Source organism: Pantherophis guttatus, chromosome 4, assembly GCF_059756535.1.
Source record: "Pantherophis guttatus breed Tessera chromosome 4, ASM5975653v1, whole genome shotgun sequence".
In the NCBI taxonomy this organism is placed as follows: domain Eukaryota; kingdom Metazoa; phylum Chordata; class Lepidosauria; order Squamata; family Colubridae; genus Pantherophis; species Pantherophis guttatus.
This window is the reverse complement of record NC_142066.1, coordinates 7,359,283-7,377,895: the sequence shown is the minus strand read 5'-3', so window position 1 is coordinate 7,377,895 and position 18,613 is coordinate 7,359,283. Positions and strand designations below refer to the sequence as shown.

Here is an 18,613-nt window from a genome sequence, read left to right as displayed (position 1 = left end):
ACTGAAAATAGAAGTGCATTTTTTTTCCAAACATGTGCAGAAATCAAGCTTCCAATGTTTACAAAGCTACAAAGCAACCTCAGCCAGCATCCTATTCATGTGTACAAAAACACTCTTTTACTTGAAGTTTTTTCTAAACTCAATTACATAAGCCCACCTAGTTTTTAAACTGTGATTTGCAATAAAAAAACTTGAGAGATTGAAATCAGTTAAATGCAACACTATAAGAAATATTAATTTTTTAATTGAATTGAATTTTTAATTGTAATTGTATTTCTTTTTTAAAAAAGAAAAAACATAGTTCACTATTCAGAATTATTTGGTAAGAGGGGTTGTTGTATATATTCAATCAATTGATCAATACATTTAAAAGTTTAGCATAGAAGCCATTAAAGGGGGAAAAAAATGAAGAAGGGCTGGAGCACAGGGGCCACAAGGACAAAAACACAATTGTTATTTTTGCAAGAAGACAAGGAAAGGTTGAATAGAAAGTTCTGTTACATAAAATATAGCATTATAATTGATGAAGCTTCTTGCAGAAGAAGCAAAATATCTTAGGACATAGAATAATAGAGTTGGAAGGAACCTCATAGGTCTTCCACTCCAACCTCCTGCTTGAGTAGGAGATCCTATATCTGTCTGCGGAGATTTTCAGTCATCAGGGTCATGGTTGTCCCAATGATGCTTTTTCAAGAGGCAATTGGATTTTCTGGTTTTTCTTTAAAGACGTTTCACTTCTCATCAAAAGAAGCTTCTTCAGCTCTGAGAAGCAAATCATCTTCAAAGAAGGAACAGAAAGTCCATTTACAATACCTCTTGAAAAAGCACCTTTGGGAGACCCTATATTATTTCAGACATATGGTTCTCCAGTCTCTTTTTGAAAGCCTTCACTGGTAGTCTTCCATCTTCTTCCTCTTCCTCTTCAAATAAAAACAAACAAACAATCCAGTTGTCTTTTGAAAGAAAAGACATTAAACCTTCGAGATAACTATGACCTGGATTTCTGAGAATCTCCATAGGTAAAAAAACTTACTCAGAAAAGTCAGCTGAGACCTTTGAGGGCATTTCCTCAAATAGATCTTCACTGAACGCATACGTAAACTGAGAGGTCGTCCCACCAATGAGGAGGTCAGCCGGCTGGTACCACTCATGAGGAATGGGGATAAGATCACTCTGGTGACATTTCAGACTGGCTATATTTCCCACTAAGTTAAGGATCAGAGTCAAAATCATAGATTGTTTCATTGTCTGAGAGAAAATCTCAGTTTTTGGCATCTGTACAGTCTAGTTCATTTCAACTGCCATTTTAATCTGCCTCTCATTGGGACCATTATCATTTTTGAGAAAAATTAGATTGGTTCCCACTTAACAAGGAGATCAATGCAAGTCGATGTGTATCAACTGAGCCTGCTAACATTCTAACTTCAGATGGATACCAGTAGATTAAAAAGGAAGAAATTTGAAAAATTAACTCTTCAGAAACCCACTTACATCAGGTCCCTCCTCCCAGTTTTGAATATCAGAGGCATAATAGACATGTTCAGACTTATTTTCTCTTGGGAAATAGTTGAACAATAGGTTGGCTGAAACAAAATTGATTTGACTAAATCTGGAGAGAGATAATTCAGAGAATAATTCTTTGAATGCTGGGTTTGGAATTCTAAATAACTTTTTTTTGCTAATAATTGTATTTTCTTTCTTCCTTCAAGTTTGGAAGGTGGTGTGGCATATTGAGTTAGCAAGTGTGCTATGCCACCCATCTATGCCCATCTAGTTTTGCTGACGCAACTGCAACCACCCAGCCATACACACCTAGCGGCTGTGAGTTGTCCCCTTCTTTCAAGAGGAGTTGGAAAGGAGGTTACGTACATGGATAGGGGTTTCCAACAAATCCTTTGGCAGCCCTTTATGTTCAATCATTGCTTGGTGACGCAATGCTAAGAAAGTAGAATTTCAGTCTAACTATGGCCACAGTCAGAAGTTTGATCCTGGTTGACTCAAGATTGACCCATCCTTCCCTCCTTCCAGGGCCAATAAAATGAAGATTCAGATTGTTGGGGGCAAAATTCTGACACTGCAAACCACCCTTAGAGTCATGTAACACACTACGGAGTGGCATATAAACTATAATAGCCTTTGCTATTGCTGTACCAGTGACTCTCTAACACACATCAACTCGGGTGTCATTTTCTTTATTCTGATTAACTCTTAAATGGGACTCATGGCTCTTGCCTGTCATGTCAGATGATTTCAGTGTGCTTTTGTGCATGTACACCACTTTCTCTGGAGTTTTTCTATGCCGCTTTCAGCTTTCTGCTTCTCACGATATGGCTTTACTTTGGGCCTTATAACAACTATTACCGTATTTTTCGGACTATAAGACACACTTTTTTGTCTCCAAAAAGGGGGCAAAAATGTCTGTGTGTCTCACAGACCGAATATTGCTGAAGCCCCGCCCACCTGCTGGCCATTTTTTGGCCTCTGCATGCCCCATTTTTGGGCCTTTATTTTGGTTGGTTTTCAGGGCTTTTTTCTGCCCATTTCCCCCCAAAAAAGGGCCAAAAAAGCCTTGAAAATGGGACATAAAAGCCCCCAAAATGGGCCAAAAAAAGTCAAACCTCTGCTCAAGCAGAAAACCCTGCTAGACAAATGTTTGTCCAAACTCTTCTTAAAAACCTCCAGTGTTGGAGCAACACAATTTTTGGAGATGAGTTATTCTATTGATCAATCATTCTAACTGTCAGGAAATCTCTCCTTAGTTCTACCTCGGTCCTCTCCTTGATTAGTTTCCATTCAATGTATCCTGTCCTGCCTTCAGGTGCTTTGGCATATAGGATGATGCCCAGCTTCTTTGTGGCAGCCCTTTAGATATTGGAACACTGCTATCTTGTCACCCCTTGCTCTGCCAAAATAGTTGCCATTGTCGGTAATTTGGTACCCAGAGGATGGGGAGCTCTGAAGCAAAGCAATCTGACATCTGGGCATCATTATGTGGAGTTCTGTTGACCAGAAATATCTTCTGGAGAATGAGCAAAACCCTAAGAATGCATTGATGCCAATAAAAGGAAAAACTGGAGAAAAACCAGGAGAAACATTTGAAGAGGCATTTTGTAAAGCAAGCTTAGACAGCCATTTTCACAGGAAGGCTGAAAGATCTTCCCAGGTCATCTGAGAATGTCCAGACAGGACTTACCTTGACGTTATTGATAAAGCAAATCCACAAACATGTGAAAAATGCCTTAGAACACTTGAAGTCAGAATGCCAAGCTCTTTATAAGATTGGACTACCTCAGAGGAGAGGTTCCAATGCTTTGTATATCCCTCTTGATAAAGAAGCTAAATATTATTAGGCAAACAGAATTGATGATAATTGATGTTTGAATCCCCAAATCTTGCCCATACTAATAAACATTGCACCAGAAAGGAAAGATATCTAATATTGTAACTCTTTATTCTTATTATCTTCACCATAAATCTTGGTAAAGAAGTTGAATAATATTAGGAAATATAAATGACATTACAATGAATTTTTGATCCCAAAATGTTACACATACTAATCAATATTCTACTAGAAAGTAAACGAATTGAATTCTTCAGTTCTTTCTTCTTACCAGCTGATCCCTGGTATTCATCTCAGGTCTCAACAGAATGATGTAGCATTTAGGGAAAAAGATACATCCCAGTAATCCAGCACTAGAAGCTAAAATGGAGAAGATCTCCACAGCTGACAAGGCTTTTCCCGTGGAGCTCAGGTAAGTTGGAACAAATAGCACCCAAACACTGCAAAATACCAGCATGCTAAAGGTAATGAATTTGGCTTCATTGAAGCTGTCCGGTAATCTGCGAGCACAGAAGGCCACAAAGAAGCTGGCAAGAGCCAGGAAGCCCATGTAGCCTAGGACACAGGAGAACATGACCGGAGAGCCTTCGTTACATTCATTGATGATGGCCTCGGTCACAGAATGCATGTTCAACTGTGGGAATGGAGGGAATGATCCTAGCCAGATGGCACAAAGGCTAACTTGGATGAGAGAGAAGAAAAGGACAATGGAGGTTGCCATCCTTCTTCCCACCCACTTCTTCATGTTGGAGTCTGGCCTGGTAGCCATGAAGGCTACAACCACAGTGAGGGTTTTGGCCAAGATGCAAGAAACAGCCACGGAGAAGATGATGCCAAAGGTTGGTTGTCGGAGAAGGCAAGTGACTTCACTGGGTCGACCAATGAACAGGAGAGGACACAGGAAGCAGAAGTGGAGGGAGATAAGGAGAATGTAGGTGAGGTCCCGGTTGTTGGCTTTGACCAGAGGGGTATCTCTGTGCTTAAGAAATATTCCTAATATGAGAACAGTGATCACCAACAATGAAATAGAAATGGAGGCCAAAGAAAACCCTAGAAGTTCCTTGTAAGAAAGGTATGTTACAACTTTGTGAATGCAGTCATCTTTTCCTTTGGTTGGGTATTGGTCTTCTGGACATTTGAGGCATTTTTCCATATCTTTAAGACAGATAGAAAGGAAGGCAGAAAGAAAGATTTCTGGTTAATTTGTGTATAGCACTTTGTCTCCCAAGGAGAGTTGTAACATCATGAGTTTGTGTGTGTTTGTGTGTATCTTTATATATATCTTTAGATAGATGAGAGATGATAGATAGATAGATAGATAGATAGATAGATAGATAGATAGATAGATAGGTAGGTAGGTAGATAGAGTGGTGAGATGCAACCAGTTTTTAAACAACCGGTTCTGTGTGCGCAGAGTTCAAAACACAGCAATTTGAAGCTCAGCTGTTTACATTTTAAGGCAGCCCTAGTAAGTAGAACAGTGGAGGTGCAGAAATCAGCTGTGCCACGCGAATCAGCTGAGCCAGAAAGAAGGAAATTTAGGACAGGATAGAGCAGGGACGGGTGGGTGGGGCCAGCTGATTATCAGAACTACTGGTTCACCTGAACCAGTCCGAACTGGTAGCATCCCACCACTGGATGGATGGATGGATAGATAGATAGATAGATAGATAGATAGATAGATAGATGATAGATAGATTCTGCAAGGAACCAGAAGATTGTGAGTTCTACTCCCACCTTAGACAAAAAGTCAGTGGGGTGACCTTCACTCCGAGCCACCAAACGTAACATGGACTGATTTGTATTTCACATAAGTCGCAAAGCCCCTAACGTGCTTTTTCAAGAGGCAACTGGACTTTCTGGGGTTTTTTTTTAAAGACGCTTTGCTTCTCATCCAACAAGCTTCTTCGGCTTCTTGAATGAAAAGTGAAACACATTGGATGACAAGTGAGTACCATGTGATGGGGTGAGCTCCTGTCCTTGCCCCCATCTTATGCCAACCTAGCATTTCAAAAGCATGCAAATGGGAGCAGATAAATAGGTACCACTTTGGCGGGAAAGTAACAGAACTCCTTGACATCATGCTGCCTTTGTACTCAAGAGATGTCAGTTTCAGAGTTCTGGTTAGTTAACTGATGCAGCAGTTTATATTACTGCTGTTAGATGAGAAACAAGAGACTGTTATAGCAATGGATAACGTACCTGTTTTGTTTGAAATCTCCCCTTCAGGGCAAGGAACACAGTCATAGCAACAAAATTTTTCCCCTTCCTTCTTTTTCTTGTGTTTTCCACGATGGCACTGTTCATTACACACTGAAAGGGGACAGACCTAATATAAGTAGGAAAAAAAACTGGAATGAGAGTGATACATCCAGGTATCTCTATGTACAGGTGGTCCTTGACTTACAACAGTTCATTTAGTGACCATTCAGAGTTTACAGCAGGATTGAAAAAAGTGATTTACAGCCATTTTTCACACTTACAACCTTTGCAAATCCCTGCAATCATGTGATCAAAATCCAGATCTTTGGCAACTGGTTCATATTTATGAGAATTTGGGGAGGGGGCATTCCCATCTCCTCTTGCTGAACTTCTTTTGTCTGGTTTAGGTGACATTTTTCTTTAATGACTTAGTTATTTGCCAAAATGTGCTTGTTCATAAGGCAACTGTCAATGCAGGAGCCATTTTTGAATGTCTTCAGGGTTGCCACAGTGAGGCTGGATGGAGCTGTGGAAAAGGGAGGGGAAGTATAGATAACTGAGAGGAACATGTAGCCAAAATAACATTCTTTCTTCTGGGAACCAAGGACACTCTCACCAGCACCTGGTGGGGCATGGATGGGAGACATCCAGAATGGGGAGACAGACCTGATTGGGGAAGGTGATGGTTGTGTATGATGAGGGGGAAGAAGTTTGGAGTTTGAACTGGGTGGGGAAAACATGGGGAACTTCAGAGTTGGGTTTTACCAGCTGTGCCAATATGACATGCCTAATAAATCTCCACTTTGAGGAAGTCTCTGGCTATGGAGTTTTGATTTCATTTGGGTATTTATTTATTTATTTATTTAATTACATTTATATGCCACCTTTCTCCCGTAGGACTCGGGGCGGCACACAGCATAAAAACATGTAACAATAAGAAATCCTAAAAACAGCCAATATAAAACCCCAAACAGAATAAAATCTCATAGCAGATCTGGGAAATTGCTGAAACAGCCATATCTTCTCCGGTGCGGAAAGTGCGGAGGTCAGGGGCCGTCCGGAGCCCAATGGGTAACCCATTCCAGAGGGTCGATCCGGCCACCGAGAACACCCTCATCCTGGGGGCCACCAGCTGACATTGACTGGTCGATGGCACCCGGAGGAGGGCAGCCCTATGTGACTGCACAGGGAGGTGGGAGGCCGGTAGGAGGTGGTCCTGCAAGTACCCCGGGCCCATGCTATGTAGGGCTTTATAGGTGAGTTGTTACACGGGAGTAACGGGAAACTCCCTTAACAACCCGTGCGGCCTCATTCTGGACCAGCTGGAGCCTCTGGGTGCACCCCAAGGGCAGTCCCATGTAGAGGCCATTGCAGTAATCCAACCGAGAAATAATGAGAGCATGAGTGACTGTACGGAGGGCATCCCTATCTAGGAAAGGGCATAACTGGTGCACCAGGTGAACCTGTGCAAAAAAAACCCTTGTCACGGCCGTCAGATGATCCACCAAGGACAGCCGAGAATTAAGGAGGATGCCGAGATTACGAACCCTTCCAGAGGGAGTCAGTGACTCCCCTCCCATCTGAAGTGATGGGGCAACTAGATCAGCATCCACAGCCACTCAGTCTTGGAGGGGTTGAGTCTATTGTTTAATGCATTGTAAGCCGCCCTGAGTCTCCGGAGAAGGGCAGCATATAAAAATAAATAAATAAATAAAAAATAATAATAAAAAAAAGTCTGAGCCTGTTTCTACCCTTCCAGACCCGTACCGCCTCCAGGCACTGGGACATCATGGAAAGGGCATCCCTGGGTTGGTCTGGGGTGGAGATGTAGAGCTGGGTATCATCAGCATACTGATGATACCTCACCCAGAAACTATGAATAATCTCACCCAGCGGCTTCATATAGATATTAAAGAGCAGGGGGGAGAGAACTGACCCCTGCGGCACTCCACAGGCGAGGGGCCTTGGGGAGGATCTCTGACCCCCTGCCCAAACAAACTGCGTACGGCCCAAGAGATAGGAGGAGAACCACCATAGAAAAGTGCCTCCCACCCCCAACCCCCGGAGCCATCGCAGTAGGATACCATGGTCGATGGTATCGAAAGCTGCTGAGAGGTCAAGTAGCACTAGAATGGAGGAAAACCCCTCATCCTGGGCCTGCCAGAGATCATTCACCAGGGTGACCAATGCCATTTCCATGCTGTGCCCACTCCTGAAACCCAATTGGTATGGGTCCAGATAATCCGTTTCCTCCAGGAATTGTGGAAGTTGGTATGCCACCACAGACTCAACAACCTTCACTATGAAGCAAAGGTTGGAGACAGGATGAAAGTTGTTCAAGGAGGCCGGATCCAGAGCAGGCTTCTTGAGGAGGGGTCAAACCACCGCCTCCTTAAGTACGGCGGGGAAGACTCCATCCCTCAAAGAAGTGTTGATAATCGCCTGGATCTAGTCTCCAGTCACCTTTCTGGTTGCCATAACAAGCCAGGAGGGACATGAGTCCAACAAACATGTGGAGGCCCCCAATCTACCCACAATCCTGTCCACTTCATCTATGGAAACAGGGTCAAAATCAACCCAGATGTTACCTTCAAGACTAGCTCCCACTTCCTCGTCAGATCCTACCCAGTCAGAGTCTAAACCCGTTTGGATCTGAGTAACTTTGTCTTGCAGAAATTGTGCAAAGTCCTCAGCACTGCCTTGTAAGGGGTCCTCCCTCGCTCCCTGATTGAGGAGGGAGTGGGTCACTTGGAACAAGGCTGCTGGGCAATTTTCTGCAGATGCAATGAGAGCAGTGAAATAGTCCCGTTTCGCCGCTTCCATTGCCACAAGATAAGACCTAATATGGGTTCTTAACTGTGCTCAATCAGATTCGGAATGGGATAATCTCCAACAGCCTTCCCGGCGTCTCTTCCGATGCTTCATCTCCTGCACCTCTGCAGAAAACCATGGAGCTACCCGGGATCCCTGTCGGCGGAGAGCCGCAAAGGGGCGATTCGATCCAGTGCCCCGGTGGCGGCCCATTCCCAGGCATACACCAGGGCCTCTGGTGAATCGCTGGCTAGGTCAGTGGGGAAATGTCCCAAGCTTCGTCAGAAACCTATCAGAGTCCATCAGGCACCTGGGGTGGAACCAACAAGTCAGTTTCGCCTCCCAGCAGTGGGGGTTGACAGACGGAAAGTCTAGTTTAAGGAGGGAATGGTCAGTCCATGACAGGGGTTGGATAGAAAGTTCATCCCTACCCCGAGCATTTATCCATTGCCCAGAGACAAAAATCAGGTCAAGTGTGTGAGCACCACTGTACAACTGTACAACTTGAGTCAGGTCCATGACCGCCATGGAGGCCATGAACTCCCGAACCAACTCAGATGTCTCACCGGCTGACGGGAGATTAAAATCTCCCACAAACATCAGGTTGGGGAGCCCAACCGTCAGTTCGGCTAAGACTTCGAGCAGTGCAGGCAGGACTGAGGATATGCAGCTGGGAGACAGGTAGGTAATCAACAAAGCCAACTGCACTCCAGGATCCCATTTCAACAGAAATGATTCACACCCGCCTATCTGAGGGACAGTGACCACTCTAGGTCTAATTCCCTAATAACAACCGCCACCCTACCACCCCTCCCATGAAGTCACGGCTGGTGCAGTACATGGAAGCATGGTGGACACAAATCAGAGAGGTGAACCCCCCCCCTCTGGGCCCAACCAGATCTCTGTGATACAAGCCAGGTCTGCATCCCCCTCGTCAATCAAATCTCGTACAAGCCTTATTAACAACGGACGTGGCCTTAAAATACACCAGCCGGAGTCCCGGGTTCCGCACTCCTAACCCCTCAGGGACATAGGCAGAACCACGAGGGTCATAGCGCTGAACCCGCTGCAAGCAGCGGGGATGCGCACCTCTGATATCCGAACGTCCTCTGTTCCCTCCACCACCGTACCTCCCAACCACCACAATGATAGAATGACCTTCAGTCCAGCATTCTCCTCCCGCCCCCCCGCCATCCCCGCTGGTGCCGTCTGACATTTTAAGGGTTTCCGTCTGAACCCCTTAAATTTTTCCTTAAAAAATTCCCCCAAAACCCCCTCAACCTCCTCTTTGCACCACCTCTTGGGGTTCCAAAACCCGTCATCAAGGTAGGCCCTCGATAGTATGGAGGGCCAGACCTGGGAGAGGGGGGAGTCTCGCAGTTCAAGAAGCTCGGCCGCTGAGTACACCCAAAAACTGAAAAGATGGAGATGACATCTGGCCATGGTTCCATAGGATAGTCTAGAAAGTCCTGGAGCCGAGAAGCAGGCAACTTTTACTTGGAACCCTGACGGCAACTGAACTTAGTTTTTGTTTGAAGACATTTCACTTCTCATTCAAGAAACTTCTTTAGATCTTCAGTTAGAATTGAAGATGTTTCTTGGATGAGAAGCAAAACATCTGCCTTTTGAAAAAGCACCTTTGGGACAACCATATCCTTGATATAATAGAATGGAATGGAATGGAATGGAATGGAATAGAATAGAATAGAATAGAATAGAATAGAATAGAATAGAATAGAATAGAATAGAATAGAATAGAATAGAATAGAATAGAATAGAATAGAATAGAATAGTTGGAAGGGACCTTGGAGGTCTTCTAGTCCAACCCCCTGCCCAGGCAGGAAACCCTACACCACTTCAGACAAATGGTTATCCAACATCTTCTTAAAATTCCCAGTGTTGGGGCATTCACAACTTCTGCATGGATGACATGTGAATCTCCATAAAGACTTAGTAACTCCTTATCTATCTCCTGAAGGAATCTTTTAGACAATATTCCTGGCTATCCAGCCTCTTTACATTCCTGCTTCATCTTTAGGTATGGCAGCTTCAGTCTAGTCTCACAAACTGTGTGGTGATTCACTTTACAACCTTAACAAAAATGTTGTCAAGTCAGTCACACACAACTCAACAGATGCTTTGCTTAACAATGGAAAATCTGGTACCAAATATGGTCATAAGTCAAGAGCTACCTGAATACAGAAATCATAATATTTGGAAAAGTAGTATTCCCAAGCCTATAGTATAAACAAAGCATCACATTTTTCATTTCTACTTTAATTGAAGTACAAGTCAGATTTAGAGCCTGAAAAACAGCTTATATCCCAGAGCAGTAACTAAGTTGAATTCTACTGTATAGTGCAATACTAATGCAGTATCAGGGGTTTTCAATTCAATTGTGTAGAATGTGAAGGTTGTGATTATTATTATTGTTGTTGTTGTTGTGTACATCAGTGTATGATGTACACTGAAGGTGGCATTTAATTTTGTTGTACGAGGTGCAATGACAATAAAGTAAACTTAAACTTAGAGAGGATTCTGCAGATTCTACAGATAGGTTGAGATTGCACTAGAAAGAAAATAAGAGGGACTGATGTTCAGCCTTATGGCATTTTGGTCTGACTGTCCAGGTTTTGTAGTAAAGATAATAACAGTCCTATTATTTGGGGTGATGTGTGTGAAAGCCACTGAGGAACCAAAATTGGGAACTGGGGAAAAGAGAAAGGACAGGCAAGGAAGCAAGTGGAATGATATGGAGAAGTGAAGGAACTCTTGCCTGAGGTCCTTCAAACATGGCAATGTTACCTATGCTAAATCCAGACCTGATTTGATGTGAAATCAATGTCAGTGATCCAATTGGAGAACATGGGCTCTCTCAAGAAACCACAAGAATACCTACCTGATTGAAAGCTCTAGGCCACAAAATCATATTGTCACTGATGACAAATTCATCTTCTTGGGGTCCATTTGGATTGATCCATCCAATTTTCACTCTCTTGAAGGACCTGTTTGGAAAAATGACCATGTGCACAATGTCAATTCCACCTCTCATTTCCTTTTGCTCATTGAAGGACACTGTCTCACCAGCAGAATTGTTGAAAGAAACCCTTTGAAGATACGGATGGAGCTAATGGAAAGCCAAGAGGAAAAAACAGAAAAGCTTACAACATTTAGAAGAAAGAAAACAAACGGGATGAATATCCATTAGATTTCATTTCTGCTTGCAGTTAGGGTGACATAGTTCTACTTCCCTAATTCCAGTCATTAATTCTGATTAAGAAATATTATGACCTCACAGACCTCAAATGACCCTCAGGCTAATTTCTTCTCCATCAATTACCTAGAATAGAATAGAATAGAATAGAATAGAATAGAATAGAATAGAATAGAATAGAATAGAATAGAATGGAATGGAATGGAATGGAATGGAATGGAATGGAATGGAATGGAATGGAAGGGAAGGGAAGGGAAGGGAAGGGAAGGGAAGGGAAGGGAAGGGAAGGGAAGGGAAGAGGAGGCTAGGGAATGGAATGGAATCTAGAGTAGAGTAAGAATAGAATAGAATAGAATAGAATAGAATAGAATAGAATGGAATGGAATGGAATGGAATGGAATGGAATGGAATGGAAGGGAAGGGAAGGGAAGGGAAGGGAAGGGAAGGGAAGGGAAGGGAAGGGAAGGGAAGAGGAGGCTAGGGAATGGAATGGAATCTAGAGTAGAGTAAGAATAGAATAGAATAGAATAGAATAGAATAGAATAGAATAGAATAGAATAGAATAGAATAGAATAGAACAGAACAGAACAGAACAGAACAGAACAGAACAGAATAGAATAGAATAGAATAGAATAGAATAGAATTCTTTATTGGCCAAGTGTGATTGGACACACAAGGAATTTGTCTTTGGTGCATATGCTCTCAGTGTACATAAAGAAAAAATAAAATATATTCGTCAAGAATCATAAGATACAACACTTAGTGATAGTCATAGGATACTAATAAGTAATCAAATCATACTAAGAAACAATAAAGACAGTATAAGTTGTAAAGATTCAAGCAACATGGATATAGCCATAAGCGTGAAGAAATAGGTCCTAGTAAGGATGAGGAGAAGAAGAATAGTAAAACAGTCCTAGTAGTTAATTTGACAGTATTGTGGGAATTAGTTGTTTAGCAGAGTGATGGCATTTGGGAAAAAGTTGTTCTTGTGCCTTGTTGTTCTGGTGTATAGAGTCCTATAGCATTGTTTTGAGGGTTGAAGTTGAAACAATTTATGTCCAGGATGCGAAGAGTCTGCAGATATTTTCACAGCCGCCTTTTTGACTCATGCAGTATACAGGTCCTCAATGGAAGACAGGTTGGTAGTAATTGTTTTTTCTGCAGTTCTAATTATCCTCTGAAGTCTATTTCTGTCTTGTTGGGTTGCAGAGCCAAACCAGACAGTTTTAGAGGTGCAGATGACAGACTCAGTAATTCCTCTGTAGAACTGAATCAGCAGCTCTTTGGGAAGTTATGAGCTTTCAAAAAGTTGCCTGTTCTCCGAATTACTCAAAATTTCCACTACCGGTTCTCCAGAACCTGTCAGAACCTGCTGGATTTCATCCCTGGTCTGTGGCTAAGGGCTACTCATGGAAATAGTTGAAGAGAAAAACCCAATCTGAACATGGGCATAAAAGTGTTCCGTTGTTTTTACAATTACCTGCCAAGGTTGTAGCTCAAAAGGTTCAGCAATTTTCACCTTCCTGAAAGATCTCTGATGGGACTGAGAGAACAACATGGCATTCAAAGCATGTGCTGCTGCATAAACACCGTTATAGATACTGTAGCTATGTACAGTGGTTCCCATCACAAATAGAGGTCCGGGAAGGTCCTGTAATCTCTCTTTTCCAGTACACATTTCATTATTCCCTATTTCCATATCAGGATTTGGAAAAGTACAGGCAAATGCTCGCTCCCAAAACTCCTTCAGGAAGCCCTGACTTTTCGTCTTGGATGGTTTTATGCCCTCAAGAAATGTATTGAACCCTGGAAGATCTCTTGAGTGAAATGTAAAGGAAATGGCACCCTGAAAAAAATCCAAGTCCCAAGTTCTTTGCAGGAAGGATAGTGTGAAATCAATGCCACTTGTCATGACCCATACTTTCATAAATGAATCTTTTAATTTATTTCTGGGGTCTTGTATGAATAGAATGGTCCTCAGCAGAACCAGCGTCATTGATTCACCATAGAGGAGGAATACCTTAGTTTTGTGATCAATTAAAGGTTCATCGATATATGAAGTTATTTCGATCATTTCCTCAATGTTATCCAAACAGAGGCGCTGTGGGATTTTTTGTCTGTAAGCTGTGCAGATGCCATTCTGGAAAAGCAAAGCTTCCAGAGTCTGCAGGAAATTCTGTCCGTCGTCATTGTCATGAGTGAAGATCCCGATCCAGGTCCATCCAAAATGTTGGAGCAATTTAAGAATCCCCAAGTACTGTTGGGCTTCGTTGGAGACCATGGAATAGAATGAAGGGACTAGAGTGGAATTAATCTTCCCAGGGACCAGGGCACAATAGGTGAGCTACAAATATAATTATAATTTTGAAAACCGGGGGACAGCTTCATTTCTGTATGTCTGATTTTGTTACCATTTTTGAAACAACTTGTCAGTTCATAGAATTGGTTTGTCAATGCACAGAGAACCATGCATTAGTTTGGGAACTGTTTCTAAAGTATTAGTGCATAATTCATTTCCAGCAATATTTTTTGGCCAGATTAAAAGAGTTGGAAAAGACTTCATAGGTCATCTAGTCTACCCTGGTCCTTCTCTTCACTAGACTAGCCATGCCCACTTCCTGCAACCATTCGTCTTAAGTTTTAGTCTCCAGTCCCCTCATCATCCTGGTTGCTCTTCTCTGCACTTTTTCTAGAGTCTCAACATCTTTTTTTATAGTGTGTTGACCAAACCTGGATGCAGTTAATTAGCCTTTCAATTAGCCTTTCCTCCTTTTAGAATCACCAGGAGTTTAACGTGGGAAAAAAATACGTAATTTCCATGTTTTATACTGCAAAACCCCTACCTGTGGAATCTTGTAGAGACCAAGGATATCTGCCATGTAAAAAGAGGTATCAGAACCAAGTCCTCCAATGATGGCTATCAGGTTCTTCTGTCTAGTACATTTGTAGTTGAGAAGAAAGCTCCTTGATTTGAAGAGCAAGTCCAAGGTGGTCCGATAAGTCATCTTTGCATCATAGTAGCTGTCGTAGATGTGGAATCCAAGCGTAACATTAGGCAAGATCTGGGGATCCTCATTGATCTCCTTCACAGCAAAGGCCACGGCAAGGGCATGCTGGTAGAACTTTGTCACCATACTGAAAATAGAAGTGCATTCTTTTTCCAAACATGTGCAGAAATCAAGCTTCCAATGTTTACAAAGCTACAAAGCAACCTTAGCCAGCATCCTATTCATGTTTACAAAAACACTCTTTTACTTGATGTTTTTTTTCTAAACTCAATTACATAAGCCCACCTAATTTTTAAACTGTGATTTGCAATAAAAAACTTGAGAGATTGAAATCAGTTAAATGCAACACTATAACAAATATTAATATATTTTTTTTGAATTGAATTTTTAACTGTAATTGTATTTTTTTTTTTAAAAAAAAGAAAAAACATTGTTCATCATTCAGAGTTACTTGGTAAGAGGGGTTGTTGTACATATTGAATCAATTGATCAATAAATTTAAATTTTTAGCACAGAAGCCATTAAAGGAAAAAAATGAAGAAGGGATGGAGCACAGGGGCTGCAAGGACAAAAACACAATTGTAATTTTCATGAGAAGACAAGGAAATGTTGAATAGAAAGTTCCATATGTATAGAAAATTGTAACTGACATCAAGTTTATTGCATTATTATAAGTGAATGGAAAAACCACAGCTCAAGTCAACCTGCTATACAATATAGCACCATAAAAGTATATCTTTAATATAGTCACACTTTGTTTATATTATTTTGCAAGCTAGATATTGTAACTGTTTTCACACCAAAGAAAATAGAGGCTGACTATTTTTGTTGTTGTTTCCTAGTACTTTACCTTTCTCTAGAATTTTAGGCCATTGTTTCAAAATAAAAAAAATTATCCATAAGGATGGACCAATGCACTGGTTACTTAACGGTAGGGCTAATACTGAGTAAGGTATTATAGTTTATGAAACATTATCTCTCACAGACAAAGTTCCTCAGTTCCACCTTTGTTGTCAGTCTGGCTAATATTTGCAGGTGTAGTGACCAAAACACACACACACACACAAACATATTCTGTCAAAGTTCCATTTTTTTCTTGCAAAAGGCAACTGGACTGTTTCTTTATTTGTGTCTTCATTTTCCAAGGTATCAGTGTAGACTATCAGTCATCCAGATCATAGTTGATATAGTTGTCCAGTTGCTTTTTGAAAAAGCACCTTTGAGATTCTTCTCAAAGATGCTGCATCAGTTATAATGATAACCAATGAACATTATGTGTAACCTATAACATTATAACTGTTGTATAATCTATAGCATTATAACTGATGAAGCTTCTTGCATAGGAGTCTGGTGGCTCAGCAGACTGATAGCATTCTGATTAACACCAGCTGTCTGCAATTAAAGTAAGTTCGAATCTCCCCAGGCTCAAGGTTGACTCAGCCTTCCATCCTTTCTAAGGTAGGTAAATTGAGGACCCAGTTTGTGGGGGCAATAAGCTGACTTTGTATAAATATACAAAAGTATGAAGGCTATTGCTTAACACACTGTAAGCCGCCCTGAGTCTCCGGAGAAGGGCGGCATATAAATCGAATTAGAAAAAAAAAAAGAAGAAGAAGAAGCAAAATATCTCAGAAGATAGAATAATAGAGTTGGAAGGAACCTCGTAGGTCTTCTGGTCCAACCTTCTGCTTGAGTAGGAGACCCTATATCTGTCTGTGGAGATTCTCAGTCATCAGGGTCATGGTTGTCCTAACGATGCTTTTTCAAGAGACAATTGGACTTTCTGGTTTTTCTTTAAAGACGTTTCGCTTTTCATCAAAAGAAGCTTCTTCGGCTCTGAGAAGCAAATCATCTTCAAAGAAAGAAGAGAAAGTCCAGTTACTGTACCTCTTGAAAAAGCACCTTTGGGAGACCCTATATTATTTCAGACATACAGTATGGTTGTCCAGTCTCTTTTTGAAAGCCTTCACTGGTAGTCTTCCATCTTCTTCCTCTTCCTCTTCAAATGAAAACAAACAAACAAACAATCCAGTTGTCTTTTGAAAGAAAAGACATTAAACCTTCAAAATACAGTAACTATGACCTGGATTTCTGAGAATCTCCATAGGTAAAAACACTTACTCAGAAAAGTCAGCTGAGACCTGAGAAGGCATTTCCTCAAATAGATCTTCTCTGAACGCATACACAAACTGAGAGACCATCCCACCAATGAGGAAGTCAGCGGGCTCGTACCACTCATGAGGAACAGGGAGAAGATCACTCTGGTGACATTTCAGACCGGCTATATCTGCCACTAAGTTAAATATCAGAGCTAAAACCATAGATTGTTTGATCGTCTGAGAGAAAATCTCAGTTTTCGGCATCTGTACAGTCTAGTTCATTTCAACTGCCATTTTAATCCGCCTCTGATTGGGACCATTATCATTTTTGAGAAAAATTAGATTGGTTCCCATTTAACAAAGAGATAAATGCAAGTCGATGTGTATCAACTGAGCCTGCTAACATTCTAAATTCAGATGGATACCAGTAGATTAAAAAGGGAGAGATTTGAAAAATTAACTCTTCAGAAACTCACTTACTTCAGGTCCCTCCTCCCAGTTTTGAATATTGGAGGCATAATAGACATGTTCAGACTTATTTTCCCCTGAGAAATAGTTGAACAATAGGTTGGCTGAAACAAAATTGATTTGACTAAATCCGGAGAGAGATAATTCAGAGAATAATTCTTTGAATGCTGGGTTTGGAATTCTAAATAACTTTTTTTTGCTAATAATTGTATTTTTTCTCTTCCTTCAAGTTTGGAAGGTGGTGTGGCATATTGAGTTAGCAAGTGTGCTATGCCACCCATCTATGCCCATCTAGTTTTTCTGGCCCAACTGCAACCACCCAGCCATACCCACCTAGCGGCTGTGAGTTGTCCCCTTCTTTCAAGAGGAGTTGGAAAGGAGGTTACATAGGGATTGGAAAGGAGTTGGATAGGGGTTTCAACAAATCCTTTGGATGGCCCTTTATGTTCAATCATTGCTTGGTGATGGAATGCTAAGAAAGTAGAATTTCAGTCTAACTATGCCCAGAGTGAGAAGTTTGATCCTGGTTGACTCAAGATTGACACATCCTTCTCTCCTTCCAAGGCTGATAAAATGAAGACTCAGATTATTGAGAGCAAAATGCTGACACTGCAAACCACCCTTAGAGTAATGTAACACACTATGGAGTGGCATATAAACTATAATAGCCTTTGCTATTGCTATACCAGTGACTCTCTAACACACATCAACTCGGGTGTCATTTTCTTTATTCTGATTAACTCTTAAATGGGACTCATTGCTCTTGCCAGTCATGTCAGATGATTTCAGTGTGCTTTTGTGCATGTACACCACTTTCTTTGGAGTTTTTCTATGCCACTTTCAGCCTTCTGCTTCTCACGATATGGCTTCACCTGGGGCCTTATAACAACTATTACCGTATTTTTCGGACTATAAGACACACTTTTTTGTCTCCAAAAAGGGGGCAAAAATGTCTCTGTGTCTCATAGACTGAATATTGCTGAAGCCCTGCCCACCTGCTGGCCATTTTTTGGCCTCTGCATGCCCCATTTTTGGGCCTTTTTTTTTGGTCGGTTTTCAGGGCTTTTTTCTGCCCATTTCCCCCCAAAAAAGGGCCAAAAAAAGCCTTGAAAATGGGACATAAAAGCCCCAAAATGGGCTAAAAAAGTGAAACCTCTGCTCAAGCAGAAAACCCTGATAGACAAATGTTTGTCCAAACTCTCCTTAAAAACCTCCAGTGTTGGAGCAACACAATTTCTGGAGATGAGTTATTTTATTGATCAGTCATTCTAACTGTCAGGAAATCTCTCCTTAGTTCTACCTTGGTCCTCTCCTTGATTAATTTCCATTCATTGTATCCTCTCCTGCCTTCAGGTGCTGAATGATGCCTAGCTTCTTTGTAGCAGCCCCTTAGATATTGGAACACTGCTATCTTGTCACCCCTTGCTCTGCCAAAATAGTTGCCTTTATCGGGTTTTTGGTACCCAGA

General features: G+C 41.6%; 1 protein-coding gene across 1 annotated transcript; it reads right to left on the bottom strand.

Moving 5' to 3' along the window:
• Positions 1-3,424: 3,424 nt before the first annotated feature.
• On the bottom strand, positions 3,425-16,941 carry LOC132709872 (vomeronasal type-2 receptor 26-like). Its single transcript, XM_087893226.1, has 6 exons — positions 16,700-16,941; positions 14,414-14,705; positions 13,591-13,914; positions 11,253-11,480; positions 5,543-5,669; positions 3,425-4,495 (listed from the first exon to the last, which is right to left on the bottom strand). Exons 1-6 carry the CDS (start codon positions 16,939-16,941, stop codon positions 3,594-3,596), a joined length of 2,115 nt encoding a protein of 704 aa, XP_087749352.1. The 3' UTR covers positions 3,425-3,593.
• Between the last annotated feature and the right edge of the window lie 1,672 nt (positions 16,942-18,613).

Bases quoted from the DNA above. Each gene is read 5' to 3' on its own strand.
- LOC132709872 (XM_087893226.1), bottom strand. From the start codon at position 16,941: ATGCCGAAAACTGAGATTTTCTCTCAGACGATCAAACAATCTATGGTT. The intron at 5,670-11,252 runs GTAGGTATTCTT...TACTTATATTAG, and splicing joins GGCCTAGAGCTTTCAATCAG to GTCTGTCCCCTTTCAGTGTG. The intron at 4,496-5,542 runs GTACGTTATCCA...TCTGTCTTAAAG, and splicing joins GGAGATTTCAAACAAAACAG to ATATGGAAAAATGCCTCAAA.